The sequence below is a fragment of the Psittacula echo genome (genome assembly GCF_963264785.1).
Source record: "Psittacula echo genome assembly, chromosome: 4".
NCBI classification, from domain to species: Eukaryota; Metazoa; Chordata; class Aves; order Psittaciformes; family Psittacidae; genus Psittacula; species Psittacula echo.
The window spans coordinates 12,746,348-12,765,227 of NC_137738.1; the positions used below are offsets into that span (position 1 = coordinate 12,746,348).

General features: G+C 44.7%; 1 protein-coding gene across 8 annotated transcripts in view; it reads right to left on the reverse strand.

Annotated features, from left to right (window-relative positions):
- Positions 1-18,780, reverse strand: part of MIA3 (MIA SH3 domain ER export factor 3) — a 38,494-nt gene extending 19,714 nt beyond the window's left edge. For 4 of the 8 annotated variants that reach the window (XR_013956750.1, XM_080617041.1, XM_080617039.1 and 1 more), the window contains exons 1-7: positions 15,152-15,655; positions 14,288-14,421; positions 9,083-9,169; positions 5,136-8,085; positions 3,927-4,211; positions 2,350-2,462; positions 1,094-1,225 (exon numbers count right to left, since the gene is read on the reverse strand). Coding sequence is in view for 7 of the 8 variants with exons in the window: in XM_080617041.1 (XP_080473167.1) it covers positions 1,094-1,225; positions 2,350-2,462; positions 3,927-4,211; positions 5,136-8,085; positions 9,083-9,169; positions 14,288-14,421; positions 15,152-15,548 (4,098 nt within the window). In the remaining variant the exon portion in view is untranslated. The other 4 variants (XM_080617040.1, XM_080617038.1, XM_080617035.1 and 1 more) reach the window with 4 other exon arrangements.
- Positions 18,781-18,880: the final 100 nt, after the last annotated feature.

The following is an 18,880-nucleotide window of genomic DNA, read 5'->3' on the forward strand; positions in this document are numbered from 1 at the left end:
TCCAATCTAAACTTCCCCTGTTTAAGTTTGAACCCGTTACCCCTTGTCCTGTCACTACAGTCCCTGATGAAGAGTCCATCCCCAGCATCACCATAGCACCCCTTCAGATACTGGAAGGCTGCTATGGGGTCTCCATGCAGCCTTCTCTTCTCCAGGCTGAACAGCCCCAACTTTCTCAACCTGTCTTCATGTAGGAGGTGCTCCAGTCCCCTGATCATCCTCATTGCCTCCTCTGGACTTGTTCCAACAGTTCCATGCCCTTTTTATGTTGAGGACACCAGAACTGCACACAATGCTCCAAGTGAGGTCTCATGAGAGCAGAGCAGAGGGGCAGGATCACCTCCTTCGACCTGCTGGTCACGCTCCTCTTGATGCAGCCCAGGATCCCAGTATTGTTACCGATAATATTTAAATTTTTTTGATAAAGTATTTCACAGCCTTCCAGAGTATATCACCACTGAGCTGGCCAGCTGTGAAATAAACTGCCCTGTTGGATTTTAATCCATCAGTTCCCAAGGAGATGCACTGCTATACTTGAGACCTGGTGATAGTATTTTTCTCACACAGAAAATTATCTGTGTAGGAAAGGGGAGGACAAATGCAGAGCGAGGAAAAGAGTGGGAAAGGGGCTCTCCAGTGAGAATTATGATCAGGTTTTAGGTTTCTAAATGCAGTGCCTGCAAGCTGGACAACAGGAAGGGGAGAGGATTAACTGCTTGTTTTGGAGGCAGGACATAGTCAGCAACAGGCTCAAGCACATGGAAGGCTTCTCATTTCAAAGATACGATGACCCTTAACTCATACTCCTTTATTTACATCATACTCTCCAATCTGCTTTTGAAACTGCCTCTTACTAAGCCATCTTCAACTAATAGCTTAGAGGAATTGCTTCTTAACTTGAAGGAAGATACAACTTACTTTAGCCACCAAGCCCAGCATTTAGTTCACATTAATGCTCTAAACAGTTGAACGCTCTAAAACATGAAAAACTACATATTGCTACAACCCTAGTAATGCTGAAACAGTTGAACCATACAAAAGACCACTCAGCAAGTGAAATATCAGCAGGCTTGCAAGCATGAAGTATACTCACTGAAAGGCAGGTTCTCCAGAAAATTATAGCAAGTGTGGCAATTCCCACTAATGCAGTGATAATAATAGGCTCCCATGGAAGTCCATGGAAATCCGGCCCAGGCCGAATTTCCTCAGGCAGGGTAGCAACCAGCTGAAAACCAACAGCATTGACAACTATGAATATGTGTTTGTTAAATACTCAGGCAAAATAAGCATAAGCCAAAGGCTTTTATTCCTTTCATAAAACCAGAGAACTACCTAGATCCTTCTGGCACTTTTTAATGTAAACTGGAACTGAAACTGAAAAACCACAGAGCAGCTTGATGCCTGCACTTCAACTGTAAAGGCTGAATACGTGAAAGACACCTGACAGTAACAACCTGCTGACAAGGAACAGCTACACCAAAATAAGTCTATACACACATTTTGTGTTACACAGCACTAGCAGTTATTTGATTAGATTCCAAATAAAGCTGTGAGGATGGAAAAATATAGGAAAACAGTTTTATATCAAGATGTTGCAACAACGGTTTAGATCTCTTCCCAGCTGCCACCCTGGTCACAGGGTCATATGTTATGTGCCTCGTCATACGGCTCTGAGGGCCAGAGAGCACCGAACGCCTGGAAAAGGTGTGAGCGCCTTGGTACAGCTTACAGGACTGGTACATACACTCGCAATACAAGCCGTACGAGCCCCGCAGAAAGCCGCCACAGACTGAACGTGACACTGAAACGACGGCACACACCCTTCTACCCACAAAGCCCACCCTAGGGGCTTTGTCAGGCCCCCCGTCCCCAGAGCGCGGCGGAGGCCAGGCAGCCGTCCCTGCCCGTGTCTCTTCCGGCAGACACCTCCGCTCCCGCGGGACCGCCCCACGTCGCGGAGCCCCATTCCCCGAGGGCGCGGGGCAGGCGGGCGGCACGGCTGAAACCTCTCGGTGTGGCGGCGCAATTCGCGCCTCGGCCCGTCTCCCTCAGCGGGAAAGGGGCCGGGGGGGGGGCATCTGTCACTCGGGGCGCTGCTTCCGCCGCTCGTCACGTCTGACCCAGCGGCCGTTAACGTTTCGCAACGCCCGTTAACGGCTCCCAACGGCCGGCGCGCCACAACTCCCCCCTCCCGCCGCGCACCTGGTCCATGGCGGCGCGAGCCAGCCGCCGGTGTCACACGTCAGCCCGGAGTGACCCCACACATACACACACACACACACCGCCCCGTCCCGGACGTCATCGCCCCGCGCCGCACGCATGCGCACCCGCCGCCTCCACCGCACTCACCCGGCGCAGCAGCTCCCGGGCGGCCGGGCCGGCTCCGAACGCGGTTCCCTCCTGTGAGGCGGCGGCCTCCTCCGACCCGCGTCCTAGGGGCAGCCCGGTGGCCTCCTCGGTGTCTGCGGGGACAGAGAGACATGTGTTACCTCACATCTCAGCGTGAGGCGCTGACAGGACAACCCGCTTCTGTATGTCCCCCACCCGCAGTCTCGGAGTCGAGATTTCAAATTACGGTGCTCACGGCCAGTGAAAAACCAGGCAAAAATCCTTAGAAAAGGTGGTTGATGCTCCACAGGCTGATTTAGGAACGACGGACACAAGTACACAGTGACTTTGCCAAGCCTGCCTCAGAGCATGTACAGCTCCTTCAGCAGCAAGTCAGCAACAGATAAGCACATACTCACGTTCTAATCAATAAACCTACATCTTCTAGTAAGCTTACAGCACTGTTAGTACAGCATGAGCTTTAAACTGTCTTTACTTCTACCCTGATCTGCAGCCTACCTCCTCTCACTGCTACTGTTGCCGTGATTTCAAGTTAGCAGCTAAAACTAACCAGCGTGTTGTTACACTATGGAACAGCAGTTCTACAAACATCCACCTTTTGTCTTCTCAGCACCACAACAGGAACTCCTAGCAAACAGCATTCAACAACCATTTAGGAAGGAATGGAAGATGGCCTAAAATACAGCAGGATATTCAACTGCTTAACCACGTAAGTAATCCATCAGCCATTTAAAATCCATAGGTATCTCTGCATTCAACCTAGAGTTTCCTTCAGAAGCTGATCAAAAGCACGTGGCTATGGGGATGGTACAGTACCTCGGCAGTGTATGAAAGCTAAGCAAAATGTGCCTGAAGTTCTTCTATATGCTCCGTTAAGATGGATGTATTAAACATAATCAGAGGTGAATGTAGAATAGCAAAGCTGAGCTTAGCACTGAGAATGGAGTCAAAGGTAGTTTCATGCCAAAACAGAGCTGGGGAATATGATGGTACAAAGTTCCCTCCTTGGCATATTGATGAGTTGGCACACTTGTTCCAAGGGGAGAAGGCCTCAGCAAAACAGAGACAAACAGTTCTCCTACTTCCACAAAAAAAAGCCAGAAATTATTGAACTGATAAAGGGAAGCTACAGTCCATCTTCCCTAGAAATACAGCTTAGAGTCACAGGTTAAAATGAATGAGAGCACATGATTACATAGCCTAATAGACTGTCAGTCCATCTGCAAGGAGGAGAAAACCTGAGCTGGTGGTATGCTTCCAGAGATTTCTGCCCTTTGGCCACTACCATCCTGACACACAGTCCAGCAGCCCCAGCTCAGAGCTCTGACTGTGGAACTTACAGGAGACCTTTTCTGATTGCTATAGTGCAAAAAGGTAGTAGAAAAACTGCTCTGCTGAGATGAATGGTAGCACTACAATACTGCCACTAGAGGACTGTCACGCGTTAGTGAAAACCAGTAGGATTACAGCAGCATACAATAAAAACATTAGTGAAAAACCTTAGTATTTGCCTAAAGGCCATTCCACCAGGCTCCTCCCTAAAAGCAGAACAAAATAACCCAATTCTAAAAGGTTACCTGCAGTGATATCTTCCCTGGTAGCCTCTCCTGAATCATTTGACCCAAAGGAAGTATCTTCCAGCAGCAATCTTCCTTCACTATCATTCTCTTCTTCAGCTTCTTCTTCTTCTGAGAAGCTGGTCTCTTCATGCTCAGGTAGAACATTAACAGCACTCTCCTCCTGCTCCTCAGTAAGCTGTTCTGGCCTCTTATTCTCAAGATGCTGAAATTCCTGATTACTCTCATCAATGGCATTTGGGTTTCTGATGGAAACTCCATCATATTTCATCTCTTCTGCACCATCTGTGACAGACAGGGAGACATGAATTGAGGACTGTGCTAACATGTGTTTCTTATCCACAGCTGTCTCCAGTGAAATACTGCATTGACAAAGCTTCCCTGGCACTTTTTAAACACTTCCGCTTGTGTATTGCTCCCAGTGTACTCTCAATCAACGTTTAGTAACATCTAATTAAATGTTTACATGGAATTTATGCAAGGTATTAAACACTGACCTTGCAACGAGATACTGTAAGGTGAAATACTGTCATCATTCATGACTTTATCATAAATCATATATTTAACATCTACTACTGGAAAAGGAGTCTTGATAAGAGTATATCTTACCACCCTGCACATTAACTAGAAAAACCAGCAAGTTTGCAGCAGACTCTACCACTGGTTCTTCCCCATTAAACGACCTGTTTGTTCAGTATTTGTACTTATGCATTCTTTTATGAATGGGGGCAAAAACATGATAGGGACATCTGAGATCCGAGGTGCATGGATTTAGTGCCTGAACTTTGCATTAATCACTGAATCTTTCATAATTAGGTGCTAGAGTTTGGAGGGAAAAAAAAAAAAAAGACTGCTCTACACCTTCCAGAAAATGCAGCCCATTGGTATATGTGAATCCCTATTTCTTGAAAGGAGGTACGTGACCTGAAAGTCTTCTTCTACCCACATCTATATACTTACTTTTACACAGAACCTGGCCCATAATAACAGACATGCTAAGCTCAACACTTTCTCTCAGGATTTATCCCTGGGCCACCCATCACAATGCAAAAATACACATTAAAAATAAGCACATTCCCAGCAGGCTGCACAGGGCCTCTTTCAATTCTCCCTCACCCTCTTCTTAAAGCTCCTCTGGGTTACACAGTGTTGTCTGGGATAGGGCTTTCCTTCCGTTTCATCTATTTATTAACCAGTTTAACATCCTACCTTGGATGTGCAGCTGATCATCTTCCAATTCTGGAATAGATGCAAGTGGGACACTCTCACTAGCAGACGAGTATTTACTCCTTAAAGAATATATTAATTCTTGAATATCATCCATCAGTGCGCTCTCCTCATCATACAAATCCATCTCTTTCACCACCTCCTCTTTATTTTCTGCCACTCTGGAATCCAGAACTTTTCCTACAAAATCCATAATGCTTGTTTCCGAAAACTCAAGTATCTGGTCCAAAGTTTTTTCTATATCTTCATTATTATGGCTTGCCTTCTGAGCCAGCTCCATCTCTATCTTCATGTCCTGAAACATGGCTTCTATCCTCACCACATGCTGGAGCCCAAGGTACTTTTGTAGACGTGTTATGCGTTTTTCATCAAGGAAATCTCTCATTATTGTGAGCCGCTTCACAGACTCACTGAAGTCTGTTGCAGTGTCATTGGGGGCTGCTGAGCTGTCAGCAGGGCTGTAGAAATGCACAGAGTGATGGAGGTAATTTCTTGTATGCTCCGAATTTTGCATCTCTTCTGAGTCTTTCTGTGAAATGTCCTCTGGGAGATGATTTTTCCTTCGGTTAAAGTCACTGTTGTCTTCTACGTCAGGAGATGGGAAATTATGCTCTTCCCCAGCTGATGGTTCGTTAGCTTCAAAAAACTCATCATCATCATTGTCCATGACATGTTCCATCTCATCCAATTTAGCATCTTCACTCACTGGTATGTCAACCTCTCCCTTCACAGTCTTGCTGGCATCTTGCATGCTGGTATGTTTTTCAGCCTCCATAGAAAATGAGTTAATTTCCTCTCCTGTTTCATAAGTAGGGCTTGTGGTTCCCAAGACAGCTTCACTTGGCACTTGTAATTCAGGATGTGTACCTTTAATATTTTGCATATTACCCTGTACATTTGCAGCCCTTGCTTGTGACAGCTTTGCACTTGCAGCATTCTCATCTTCTAATAGCTCTTCCACTGCTTGTTTCAGGTCAGGGTCATCTTCAGCACCTGGCTCTTCAGATGGCAATTCTGATCTCAGTGTTCTCTCTATAGCTAAATTTGTGCCAAGATTTGTGTCTTTATCTGCACTCCCAGCACGAGCAGTTCTTTGCTGAGTAAGATTCTCTGTATTAGTATTCTGTATAGTGCTTTTTGAGTTTGATTCAGGGGAACGTTTCTCAATGCTTTCTTCAAGTAGTGTTGTCTTGCCAAGTTTTCTTGAAAGCTCTTCTTCCACACCTGCCTCTGAATACTCAGTTTCGTTTTCCCATGGCCTAGGTTGCTCAACAGCTCCTCTATGGCTTGGATCCCCCTCCCCTGCAGGGGTTTCTTTCATGTTTCTCCTTTTCATTTCAGGTTCTTTGTTAAGGGAGATTGGGTTTTGATTTTCAGGATAGGTTTCCTCTGTTTGTTTCAAATCTTCTTCATGTCTTAGAAGTTCTTTCTCCACAGCAAGCACTCCATGCTCCAGTTGCTCCTTCAAGAGGTCAGCATCTCTTAAGTCACTTTGAGATGCATTTTTTACCTCTTCCACTGGTTTGGCTGGAACATCAACAGAAGGCTTGTCCTCAGCAATTCCTTTCTCCTCTGTTTTCTCCCATAACTTTCTATGCTTTAAATTGCTTTCGAAGACCTCTTCCAAGTTGTCATCTTCAAACCTGTTCTCATCTTCCTCTGTCTGAGCAAGTAGCACTCTTCCTGAACTTTCGCTGATATCACCAACAGGTGGTTTTAAAGCATCTTCGTTGCTTTTAACAAATGATTTGGATTCCACAACATCTCTTTGACTAGGCAAAACATGAGGATCAGGCACAGCTGTACTCTTCAGCTCTTCAGTATGTGACTCAGCTCCACCAACTGTGAGCTGCTCTTCAAACTGCTCAGTTTTGTTTGGTTTTTCTTTTGAGCCCAGATCACCTGTACCTACAGGTTCCTTTCTATGGAGTTCTTTGGAGAGATCCTCACGTTGAGTTATTGCTGGTGCTTCTCTTTTACTTATTAGCATCACCTCATCCTGTTTCTCTTCTGTTTGTTTGGATTCAGACCTGTCCGTGATTATATCATCACCCAAACTCTTGCTCATACTGAAGGCATCCTTATGAACAAACGCATCTGAATCAGGTTCTTCCTCATTGTCTCTTTGGTTATTTAGCTCTGCAGCACCTTTTGCATCTTCATCAGGTTCATGATTTTGTGACTCAATGTCATCATTTTCATAATCTTCTAAATCCACCTGGGACAGAATTTCATCCTCTGCCATAAAAGACAGCAAAGGAATTTCATCAGACTGATCTGCAAAGTCTGATTCCTTCTCTGCATCATGAGCATTAATGCTCAAATCTTCATTAAAATCATCTTCCAGAGATGTAACAAGGCCAGTCACTTCATCATCTGATACAACAGCATCACCAGTTGAGCCAAATTTTGTTTTCAAGTTCACAGAGAGCTCTCTGTTTAAAAGCGTGTAGGCATTGATGTCTTCACTCTCTTTGTCAAGTTGACTGGTTTCACCCTGAGGAATACTAGTGTTTTTGGTATTTTCACTTTCTAGCCCTTTTAGTTTCCCATGTAGCATTCCTTTCAAGTGCTCTTGTGCAATTTGATCTCCCTGAGAGTTTTCTTTGTGACTATTGACACTGGAGTCTCCCCCAGTATTTTCAGTTCCTTCTGTAAGAGAGCTGTCTAATTCCTCTGTCATGGAAGGAGCTTCTTCGTCTTCTGTGCTTAGCTCAAGATTGTCTGTCTCCAAAGCATCAAAGGACTTTACTGAATCAACCCGATCCATCTCCCCATCCCTTTCAGTTACTTCAGCTGGATTTGTCCCTGGATCACTTGATTCAGTTTCCTCTTCATTTGCTATCGTCTCTTGCAATGACTTCAAAAGTTCATCCACATTGTAATTATCAAAATCATCCCTTCCGCCATCAAAGCAAATGAAGTCTGTTTCCTGAAATGAAAAACAGTATGCAGTCACAAATATTATTTGCTTTATTACAGTGATGACAGTCAATCCATTTGGTTGGGTAAGAGAGAGATGCAGCAGCAAAGGAAATTCTATTCATCATGCAGAATTAACCCCTGGAGTCCTTAACCAAAACTGTCTTTGAAATAAGTAGAAATTTTGCCCAAGAACTCTTGAAAAACCTAAATACAAAGCCATCCCTTAGCCCCATCAAAGTCCTGGCAAGGAACAAACTGGAAGGAGGCAATGGATTTGACTCATCACGTCTATCTTAAATTGAGAACAAGTCTATTGCCAAGTGCCAGAGAGGAGAAAAAAGCAAACATTGTTTAACTCCTTTGTTACAATTTATTTTAGCTGGTCTCTTCTTAAATGCTCAAGTCCTCCAAGCAGGAGCTGCCTGTCACACAGCCTCTGAAAATTACACAGCAGCACAAGGCACCAAGCACAATTTCATCAGGGTCTGAAGCTGCATCCACAAACTGGCCTTACTCACACAACTCTGAAGTTACTCACTATTAGCGTGTGAGAGCCTTTTATGTGTGTAAAAGTTGAAGGACTAGAATCAAAGGGCTAGTGTATCAGGTTTTGTTTGTTTCTGATAGTACTTTAAACTTCCAAAGTTTGGGTAAAGAAACAATCCTGAATATATCCCAAAGCGCCTACATGCGAGCAGCTAGCAGCTTCTCTAGAGCTCAATCCAAGCAGATTTTGTTAGAAGAAAACCAGAATAGTCAAGAAAAGAAACATCAATGCCCACATTTTGGGCTGAAGCTTACACATATGTTGCTGCACAAACATCCCATCCGTGACACATGTGCATCTCTGCACATATGCAGCTGCTTACTAACAAAAGGTAACTATGGATGACATATTCCCATTTTCCTCCTCAGGGATTTTTATTAATTATATTAATAATTATATTATTGCCAAGGTAAGAAATAGGAAGAAGCCCAATTAAAAAATAACAAATAAGACTTACATCTGTTGGTAATTCTAGCTCCTCATTGGAATAATTATGATTTATTTCAAGTAAATCCTTTGGAAAATATCCAAAATCGCTTCCAACCTGCCAGAAAGCAAACACAAGCAAACAAAAAGCAATGAAGAATCTTTCAAAATCATGCGACTATGTTAGAATCCTCATTACAGCCACTAGTAGCAAACACATCAAACTCAACTATTTCTAAATGAAGGTTAACACAGCAAATAAAACAAAAAGATGAGCAATACCTTGTTCATGCAAGAGCTGTCATTGAGGTTTTATACTTATATTTCACAACACCCTTGCAAAGCTGGTGAGTTTCACTGTTCATTTCTTTAAAGCCTGATTTGTAACAGATTATTAGGAGCTGGGAGTGAAGCCCAGGAGCTCAGGCTTATCTGTTTTAACTGCTACGGAGCGCTCTCACTGGCACCACACATGCCTCAGGTAATTTTCACAAGTAGTAAGCAAAGAGGATCTTTGACTGCACGATATTATAGCCTGAAATATGCACACTTTGCATCTTAAGGAAAAAAAAAAATCTTATTTTTTTTTAGGAAAATGCAGAATTGCACCTGAGGTAATCCTCTACTTTACAGCCTGAGTGGAAAATATAGTCCCTCTGCAAATGCATTTCTGCTCTTCAGTGACTAATACACACAAAAATCAGTCACAGATGGCTATTTTCAAGCAAGTCAATGTGCTAAGCCAAGGCAAAAATGGTGGAAGAAAAGAATCTCATCACTCACCAGATAAGATCTACATAGTAATGCTATCACTTGAGAGTTCTGACAACAGCTGTCTAGAAGCCAATATTAATAGAATGCTGTCAACTATGCAGATTAGATAACCCAGGCAGTTATAGCCTGGTGAACACACCTCAAGAGGTACAGACTTTCCTAGACAACCAAAATATCTGGGGGGGATAAAAAGTGTTGGTCATTTCCTCAGGAACTGTTACTCTTCTTCAGTAAGAGCACTCAGTAGAAGACCAGATTCAAAAGGAAACCACTCATGTCACAACAATCAGGGATGTATCAATATATGCTTTGTTACACTGGTATCACTGAAATAGGTTAACCTGAGATGAAGTTTTCTGGATTTACAATGGCATAACAGAAAAAATAAGGAGGGAAATTATACCCAGTAAATAACATGTATTAAAACTTTTGGGGTTTTGTTATGCAAGCAAAGTAAGCACTAATACATTAAAGGGCTTCCTTTCTTAACTACTTCTCATTCAAATCTTGAGATATCAACCTTCCATAATTGATATCTCTGTAGTTACACATATATTGGGAAAACAAATAAATAAATCAATCTATTGCCATCTGGCAAAGACAGAACGTGGGGTTATTACTCGGAATTGCTGGGAATGGGAAGTTAAACTAGACTAGCCAAATCAAGCGCTTGTCCCTGTGGGGTATACTATACTTCTATACTAAATTGGCCTGTTTCTCTCTACAAACTTCTATTCCAGTTTTAAATGATCTTTCCGCAAACAAAGGCAAAAGATTCCAAGTTGTCTCCTTATGCCCTAATCTCCGTGACTACCATTATAATTAGGCACCACAATTTGAAACTCATTTAGCATAATCCAAGCTGCTGACCATACTAGTCCTCTGCAGTGACCCAGTTTGCCACTTATGTGGTTTATGAGCCATACGGGACCTGCATGCCCAAAATCTCATCTGATCCTCTCCTTACAAGTCCTCTCTTGTAAGGGAGAAAATGCCTCATTGTGCAAATAAAGGAAACATTCTTCATTCACTATAGACATGATAGAGGAAAGGCATTATGAATGCCAAGTAAATAAGGCAAAAACAAAGTGCATCCCTCATTTCCACTCTATTCCCAGCTAAAATGCTCTGGGTGGATGAACCACGTAGCTGTGCAAACAGCACCCATCCCCACCAGTGCCCACAGGTAAGAGCACATTCACTGACCACCACCAAGAAGCCAGACCCTCACACCACCTACCTCAGAGACAGAAAACAGACAGCTGGGAAAGAAGATGTTCAAATGTTTTTAAGCTTACAGCCCACATCCCTAAATCACAGGCATCATGGGTACCTCAAATTGCAGAACATTGGTGAAAGAAGAGTTGGGTTGATCTACCCTTGCTGAACTCCTGAGTTGCTAAGAAAACCAGAAACAATAGGAAAAAAAATCCCTCATCCTCTGGGTCCTCCAGACATATCCTGTCTTCCCATTTTCCCCTAAACTTGTCCTTTGACTTCCTTCTTATTACCTTATGTGTAAGATATGAAAACAAAAACTACTCCAAAAAAGCCACAATCTGCAGCCAAGTCCACTTCTTGTAATGCAAAGCCAGACAGTTTTCTCAAGCTTGAATTAAAGGGATAAAGATCAGCCCTTTGCAGAAGATTGTTATTTTATCTTATGGCTGCCATAACTGCTGAAGCATTTTCTTACAAAGCAGCAGGGTTTACTCGGAATTATCTGAAATAGTTTTGGAGTTCTGGACCCTGCTAAAGATGAGGGCAGAGTGCAGGAGAAAGGCATGTGAGGCAAGTCTACATAACACAAATTGATGGTATAAGCAATGAGAGTGGGACGCTGAAGAGGAGACTAATTTTAGAGCAGGACGCAGTGCACTGGACAATGAGAGTACCCAATGTTCTTCACTTTTCAATCTGGGGTAAAAAAAATAAAATCAAGTATTTTCCTGGAACTGAAGTATCCATGAAATTCATAGCATAAAATCACTGTTAAATAATGGTCAGAGAATACTGACCAAGCACTTGGCTTTGCTTTATTAATGAGGTTTAGCCAGCTCTGCTAAAACTACACGCCATATAATGTATAGAGTAGATATTATAGCTGGGTTCCAGAGGTTTTTCACATGCTAAATGCTCACTGAGCTCAATGGGAGTTCCACAAGCAATGAAGTGTACAAGACTGGGATCATAAAATACTCAACAATGGCTTGGGAAGGGTGGAGTGAATTAGAAAAGGAAAGGCAAATAAATCACACACCCAACTGCTATAGATTCTTTCAGCCTTGGCAAAAGGCTCCTTTCTTATGATATTAACCCCCTTCAGGTCCGAAATTCTACTGTATTTCTCATTGCTCCTCAAAATCGATTTCAAGATTAGTCTGTATTTCCAGCTTGTTTGAAATAAGCCCCAGGCTGCAGTAGTTGAAGTTTCTCAAACATATTCCCCTAGCCTCTGCCCCCATCTGAAGATGAGAATACCAGTTATCCCTTGATCTCATACTTTCTACTAAAATACTTTCCTAATACTTTTCCCTAAAACTTTGGGAAAAGGGAAAAAACAGCAGGGCAGATGCATGGGATCAAATGACACGCATGAACACAAAAAGTGCTGTGCCAGAAGGTAACATGCCTTCCACTGTGATCTGTCTGATCACAGACCTCACCAGTAACCTGGTTTTAATTAGCAAGCAGCAGCCTCCCCCAGCTCCAAGGCTGCTCGCCGCAGCACGCCTGGTCTGCATAAATCAAGTTGCCTGGCCAATTGTGGCATGGGAAGTCACGCTGCACGAGAGAGACCGCAGCACTATCTGCAAGTCAGAGACAGGGTCACACATGCCAGGGAAAGCACCTCTGACCCTGCTGCAGCGTTTGCACACTGGTTGTTGCAGCATTATTGATTAACACAGAAGTAGTCAATCAAACCAGGGAAAAAAGAAATACATTATAGTCACCAACTGAAAGGAAACAGTCTGTCATCACCGCCCTAAAAAGAACACAGAAAACACTGTAACGCAATTAAAAACCAACAACAAACAGAGTTTGGCAATTCTGCAACTTCAGCTTTTACTTTTTCAACTCAAAGCAAACATCCTTTTAACTTGGAGACACACCTAATAGTTGCATGAGCTTCTCTATCAGTGAAGAGTTAAGAGTGAATATTAACTCAGCAATTACCTAAACGCTGCTGTCTGATCTTGCAGCCTCTATTACACCTTGTTAGAAGATGCAAAATTGGCCCGTGCTGCTACTCCGTGTCTCAAGAACTGGCAGCCCTGGAAACCTGCACTGGCTAATTAACCAGATTATTTATGGTACAGTTCATGTCAGAAGGGAATTACCAGCATGATACAATTATAATTCCTTCTTTAACCATGTGCTGCAGTTTTCGGCTCTCTTCTGTACCATTCTAATAGGATCCATCTCCTGCTGAGAGCTTGGCTGTCCACACCCAGCCTGAACAGGTTGGAGAAAGTGATACATCCTGCTTTTCACTAAACCACTAGTCCCACAGTCAACACCCTGGTGTGGCTTTGAGCAGCCCAGTTGTGGGCAACTGTCTACCCCCTGTAGAAGCCCAGAGTAAGAAAGCAGGTTTGATGCAAATGATTCTAATACAAAAAGGTATGTTGGGGAAGCATGGAGAGGGGTCAACAGGGACTAGGTCTAAGCAACCTCCAGACTGAGCATTTTCAGGGGAAATCCACAAAAACTTCTCTTTCTCCAGGGAATCTCAGTTCTACTTCTGTCAGGCAAACAAGGTCCTTATCATGAAAGGTAAGAGGAGTTTTCTATGAAATAACTGCAAGGATGGAGACCCTCCTTTCCCATTAGTAGCAGTCTCTCATTGCCCAAACGAGACAAAAACTCAGACAAGGCCACAACTCTGCAAGCTTCTACAACACAGCTGAGAGATAACCCTTTTTAAACCCAAATTTTCCTTCATTCTTTTTAGTTTCATTGCTTTTTCCTCCATTCTTTTTAGTTTCATTGCTTTTTCCTCCAACTCTGCTTCTAGCTCAGACAAAAAGCGGAAGACAGCAGCTCGATACTAAGAAGAGAAGCACAATTAAAACATATACATGGAACAATCTTTAGCAGGATTACAGAGCAGAGGATGAGACCATGTCACGGGTAAACACAAGGGAAGTGAGGCTCAGCTTCCAGGCAGGCTCATGGACCAACGCTTACAGTGCTGCAATGGGAGGTTTTCAGCACAAAGGCAGTTTTCTAACAGTTTTTAGCACACATTAGCATTGCCCATTTTCCACAGCACTTAGTGTTTTAGGTTTGATCAAACCACATCCCATTTCACACAGGTCTCAAGACAAAATGGCATTCATTATGCTATTTAGCTATGCTCAAAACCTTACGCATTTCCCTACAAGGCAAAAGGAAGGAAAAGAAGATGACCAGAAAACACCAAGGAGAGCAAGTAGAACAAATGCTTTACAGTACTTACACTTCCAGCCCAAAGCTCGGTTGATTCTCCTATGAGTTTGTAATATACATAAACCGCTTCTCCCTTCTTAAAATTTACAAAGCGACAATCTGGACCTTTAAAATCCTGCACTGCCTTCCCTCGGCACATTAACACTGCATAAGAATGCGAAAAAGAACAGTATTACTTCAAAATAACAACAATAATAAAACCATTTAGTGAAAAGGGTCTTTGCCAAGTGGCAGAAAACCAGATCTCCCCACACGCAGTGTTTTCCTATTTTCCAGATTAGGTGAAGAGATAAGAAAGTATAACTAAACCAGAAGATTATTAAAAACAAGAGGTTATTCAAAAAATAAGGCAAACTCACTGATCAAGACAAGTGTTTGACAAAGTACTTGAAGATTACATTGCAGAAGCACATTATGAAGCTAATTATTAATATTAAATTAAACGGGCTGAAAGATGGCATCGGTGTCCTAGAGAATCAGCCCTGAAATGACCCCTGAAACGCATAACCACCACCCACAGAGCGGGTTTATTACAAAAGGGTTCTGCAGGAAGAAGAATAAAAAGCCCGAAGGAGCTGCGGGGATCTGAAAACTTGGTCGGAAGGAGAGAGAGGGACGAGGCGTCTTTCCATTTCCCCGATTCTCCCCAATTTCCGTGCCAAAGCCGGGGCGGAGGGGGGGGAGCTTTGGGAAGCGCCTCCACGAAGCATGCGGCGTCTGCATCGATTCCCGTAACAGCTTCCCGGCGGCGGGGCCCGGGCCGAGCGCCGGGGATCGGGCAGGTGTTATCCGCACTTCGGCCGGGGTCTCCGCCCTCCCCGGGATACCCCTCAGCCCTCCCCGGCGGCGGCGCGGCCTCGCTGTCCCCACTCACTGCTGCACTCGGGGTCAGCGCAGCGCTTGCGCTCGGCGAAGCGGCGGCCCAGGCCGGGCCCAGCGGCGGCGGTGTAAGGCAGGAGCAGCAGCAGGGCGAGCAGCAGCCGGGGGTCCGGCGGCGCGGCTGCAGCCATGTTGGCGGGCGCCGGCGGTGGGGAGGGAGCAGACACGTCAGCAGCGCCGGCGGGAGGGCGATGTGGCGGGGGAGGGACGGGCCAAAGCCGGCCCCGCCGCCGCGGAGGGAGGAGGGCAGCGCACGGACCCTCCCCTCTCCCCTCCCTCCCGGCGGAGACCGGACCCCTTGCCGCCTGCGCCCAGCTCTGATCCAGCAGAGGGGCTGTCCCCGCCCGGAGGGGTGGGGAGAAAGGCCCTGCCCCTCGCTCTTGCTCTTTCATGTCGGCTTTCTCCAGCAGAGAGTCGCTGGAGCAACAAGAACAGCCCAGCGGTGCAGCAAAGGTGTCATTGCACACCCCTCACCACACGCAAGGGTGAGGATGATACAGACCCAAACACCCACCTTGCTGCGCTCCCGCTGCCACGCCAAGAAGTTCAGATCTCCCTGTGAAAGGACGGATGCTACCAAGCAAGATGTCATCTCTTCCCGCCATGCCCAGGTAAACCAGTAGTAAGGTGGGTGTTACAGCCTCACTCACCTGCCGAGCACCAAGGAAAGCAGAGGCAAACGAAGGGCTGCACACCCAACTAAGGAAACCCAGCGTCCAACAGGCTTGCTCTTGCTCTGCTGAACCGTCAGCTCCCACTTGCTGCTGTTTTAATGTTTGCAAAGCAAATGAACTGCTCCTTCCAAGCATGACTGCACTTATAGTTACCTCTTCTCCACACCCACCTTACCTATATTGCTTTAGAGATCTGAAATGGGAGAAAATGGTCACACACAGGAGAAAACCAGACAAAACTTCTCTGTTCTCTTTTTCAGACCCATGTTATTTATGCAGCACAGGCACTGACCAGACAAAGCGAATAGAAGGTGCAGCCAAGAAAGGATAGGTAACATAGGAGCCTTCCTGATGGTTTATCAAATGGCCAAAATTTAACTTTTCCACCCTTCAAAGGGCAAACGCTGAAGCTGCTCCCAAAACCAACAGTCACTTGGCAGAACGGATAGTCAAGGTGAAGGATCCTGCTTTTTCATGCATGTCAAAGGACAACTGCAGACAGCTCAGGTTTTGTTTTAAAGAGCCCTTTTAATGATCTATCACAAGAGTTAGTGATCAACCACTGCTAATTGCATTAGAGGCACTGCTTGTGTTCTTGTGATTATTGATTTCTGTGCTACATACTCTCACTTCCACATCCCAATTGTACAGGGCCCAAGATCCAAAGTTAGTTACTGCTACATAACCTCTGAAATATACATAAGCATTTCATTTCAACCCCCATCTAGAGGGCTTCATTTTAATCATATGATGAAAAAGCATCAAGGTAGGAACAGGTATCTTTCTCAGCGCTGCAATGAACAGCTCTTGTACCTCACCAACCCATGGACCTTGGACATCCCACCGTTTCCTACAGCCCACTCCTATTAGTATGTTATCCAGATTATGTTTATTAAAAGACCAAGATAAAAAGTAACAGTGTCTATGGTCATAAAGATGAAGGCAAGAAAGGGAGATGTGAAGAGATATAAGATCACATAGTTCTTGCATAAGTCACTGCCTTTATTGTGCAATAACAAGTAGCTTGCAGTCAATACATATACATGAGTTTACCACTGCAACTGTCCAGCATCCCCTACAATTCAAGCGTTTCATAATAATAATATACCCACTTACTAACCTAGCTTTCGCAGGGTGTGACATAGAAGAGAAATACTTGCTTAGTTCAATTTAGGAGTTTCAGACAAAATGTTCTTCAGTCTTCAACTCCAATCTTGGAAACAGGTGTATTCAAGTATGAGAGTAGTCCTGCTGCACATGAGGAATCAATGTTTCATGTGTGTCTACAGTTACAAAACTGTTCTCCCACCTCTCCTATCTACTAAAGAAACTGACATCCATTAGCACCATCACTTGGCTAAGTTTACCTAAGAATCAGCAAAGACTCTCACTCATGCATGCTATAGGAAGATAAAAATAACAAGGCAAATGTAAATGTGCTTCTGAGAAAACACGAGGGCTTTACAAAAATAAAGTGGGGTGAGCTGGGTATCAGTGAGATCAAGGCACTGACCTAACAAAAAGTCAGAAATGCAGGAATTGACACCACACTTGGGGAACACCACTGATCAATGAGACACTCATGGGGTACAAAATTATAAAGGACAGATAAGGAAGATGATGCTGTTAGAGAAGTGGTGACATATAACAGTTTATCATCAAGTTGACTAAGTTAACATTCAATTAATAATGTAGAATAGTTATGAACTCATCATATACTAGAAGAACACAGGATTAGTAACAAAACAAAAAGGGAGACTTCCAGTATCCTCACATAGAATTATTAAATGTCATATTAAAGTATGATACTGAGGTTAAGCGTTTAGATGCTACAAAGAACTGTTCTGCCTTGTACTATTCCCCTGACACTCATTATCGATTACAGTTGAACCAGGACAGTGGATTACATGAACCTTTAATCTGAGCCAGTTTATTATTTACTCACCCTCACACAGCAGAGCCATTCTGAAAAAAAAAAAAAACCAAAACAAAAAACCAAACCCAATTGTAAACTCTTGCTCCAGACCCTGGACTTCACACACACCAAAGCACTCCATGGCTAAGTCAGTTGCCAAAAGTGATTTAAAGAAACATGTTCAGTACAGTTTGGTACAAAACAGATTCTGTGGTTGAGGCAGATTTCCAGGATCCAAGTGGGAGGACAGGCAATATTGTTGTTCTGCAATGCACAAGATTTTGGTTCAGAATCCTTTCCTTCTGTTAACATGATGTTTTAAGTCACAAACGAAAAGTACCAACCCAGCTAATGGGAAGAATGATCACAGGATCTGGTTAACTACTACTTTCAGTGACCACTGCATTACTCACAGCTGTAGTAACCCTCTGATCATGCTACCTGTAGAATTAAGCAGCTCTGCCTCACTAGTGAGCACACGCAGATAAGCCTCCCATGCTTCTGATTCCTCCTGCCTCACCCTTCGCTACCACTTCCCATTCCACACGCGGAGCAGTGCCAGCGAATCTCGTCTACACCAGCGGCAGAGGAGCTAGCTCCCCGCTGTGCGTCCTCGGCTTGGAGAGCTCCAGCCCCTCCGCTCTGACACTCTTATCCTTCGAGAGCTTGCATCCTCCTCACCACCCTCAGCCCCGCTCCAGCCGGGTGCGGACAAAGCCATGCGCACCATCAATTTACTACAGACCAAAGTGCGCCCAGCTTCACCAGCCGCTCGGGTCACACCGACCCTGAGAGCACCCCCATCAGCCTGTGCACACCAGCGGCCCCCCCACGGCCTGCACGGAAGGCGAACGCCGCCTTTACTGAGGCAGAAACCAAATACGGAGAGGCGGAGCGGCAGCACCGCCCGGCCCAGCGTGACTCGACCAGAGCTACTACAGCGGCCCAGCCCGCCATTCGACCCCTTCGCGCTCACGTCACCCCCTCCCTCCGCCGCGCAGGCGCCTGCAGAGACGTTCCTCTTCCTTCATAGCGGCGACGTTGCCCGTTTCCCTCCCCCTTCGTTTTATAGCAGGGGCGCGCCTACACAAGGCCGCATGCGCCTCCTGAGAGCTCCTCCTACCAGCTTGTGCGG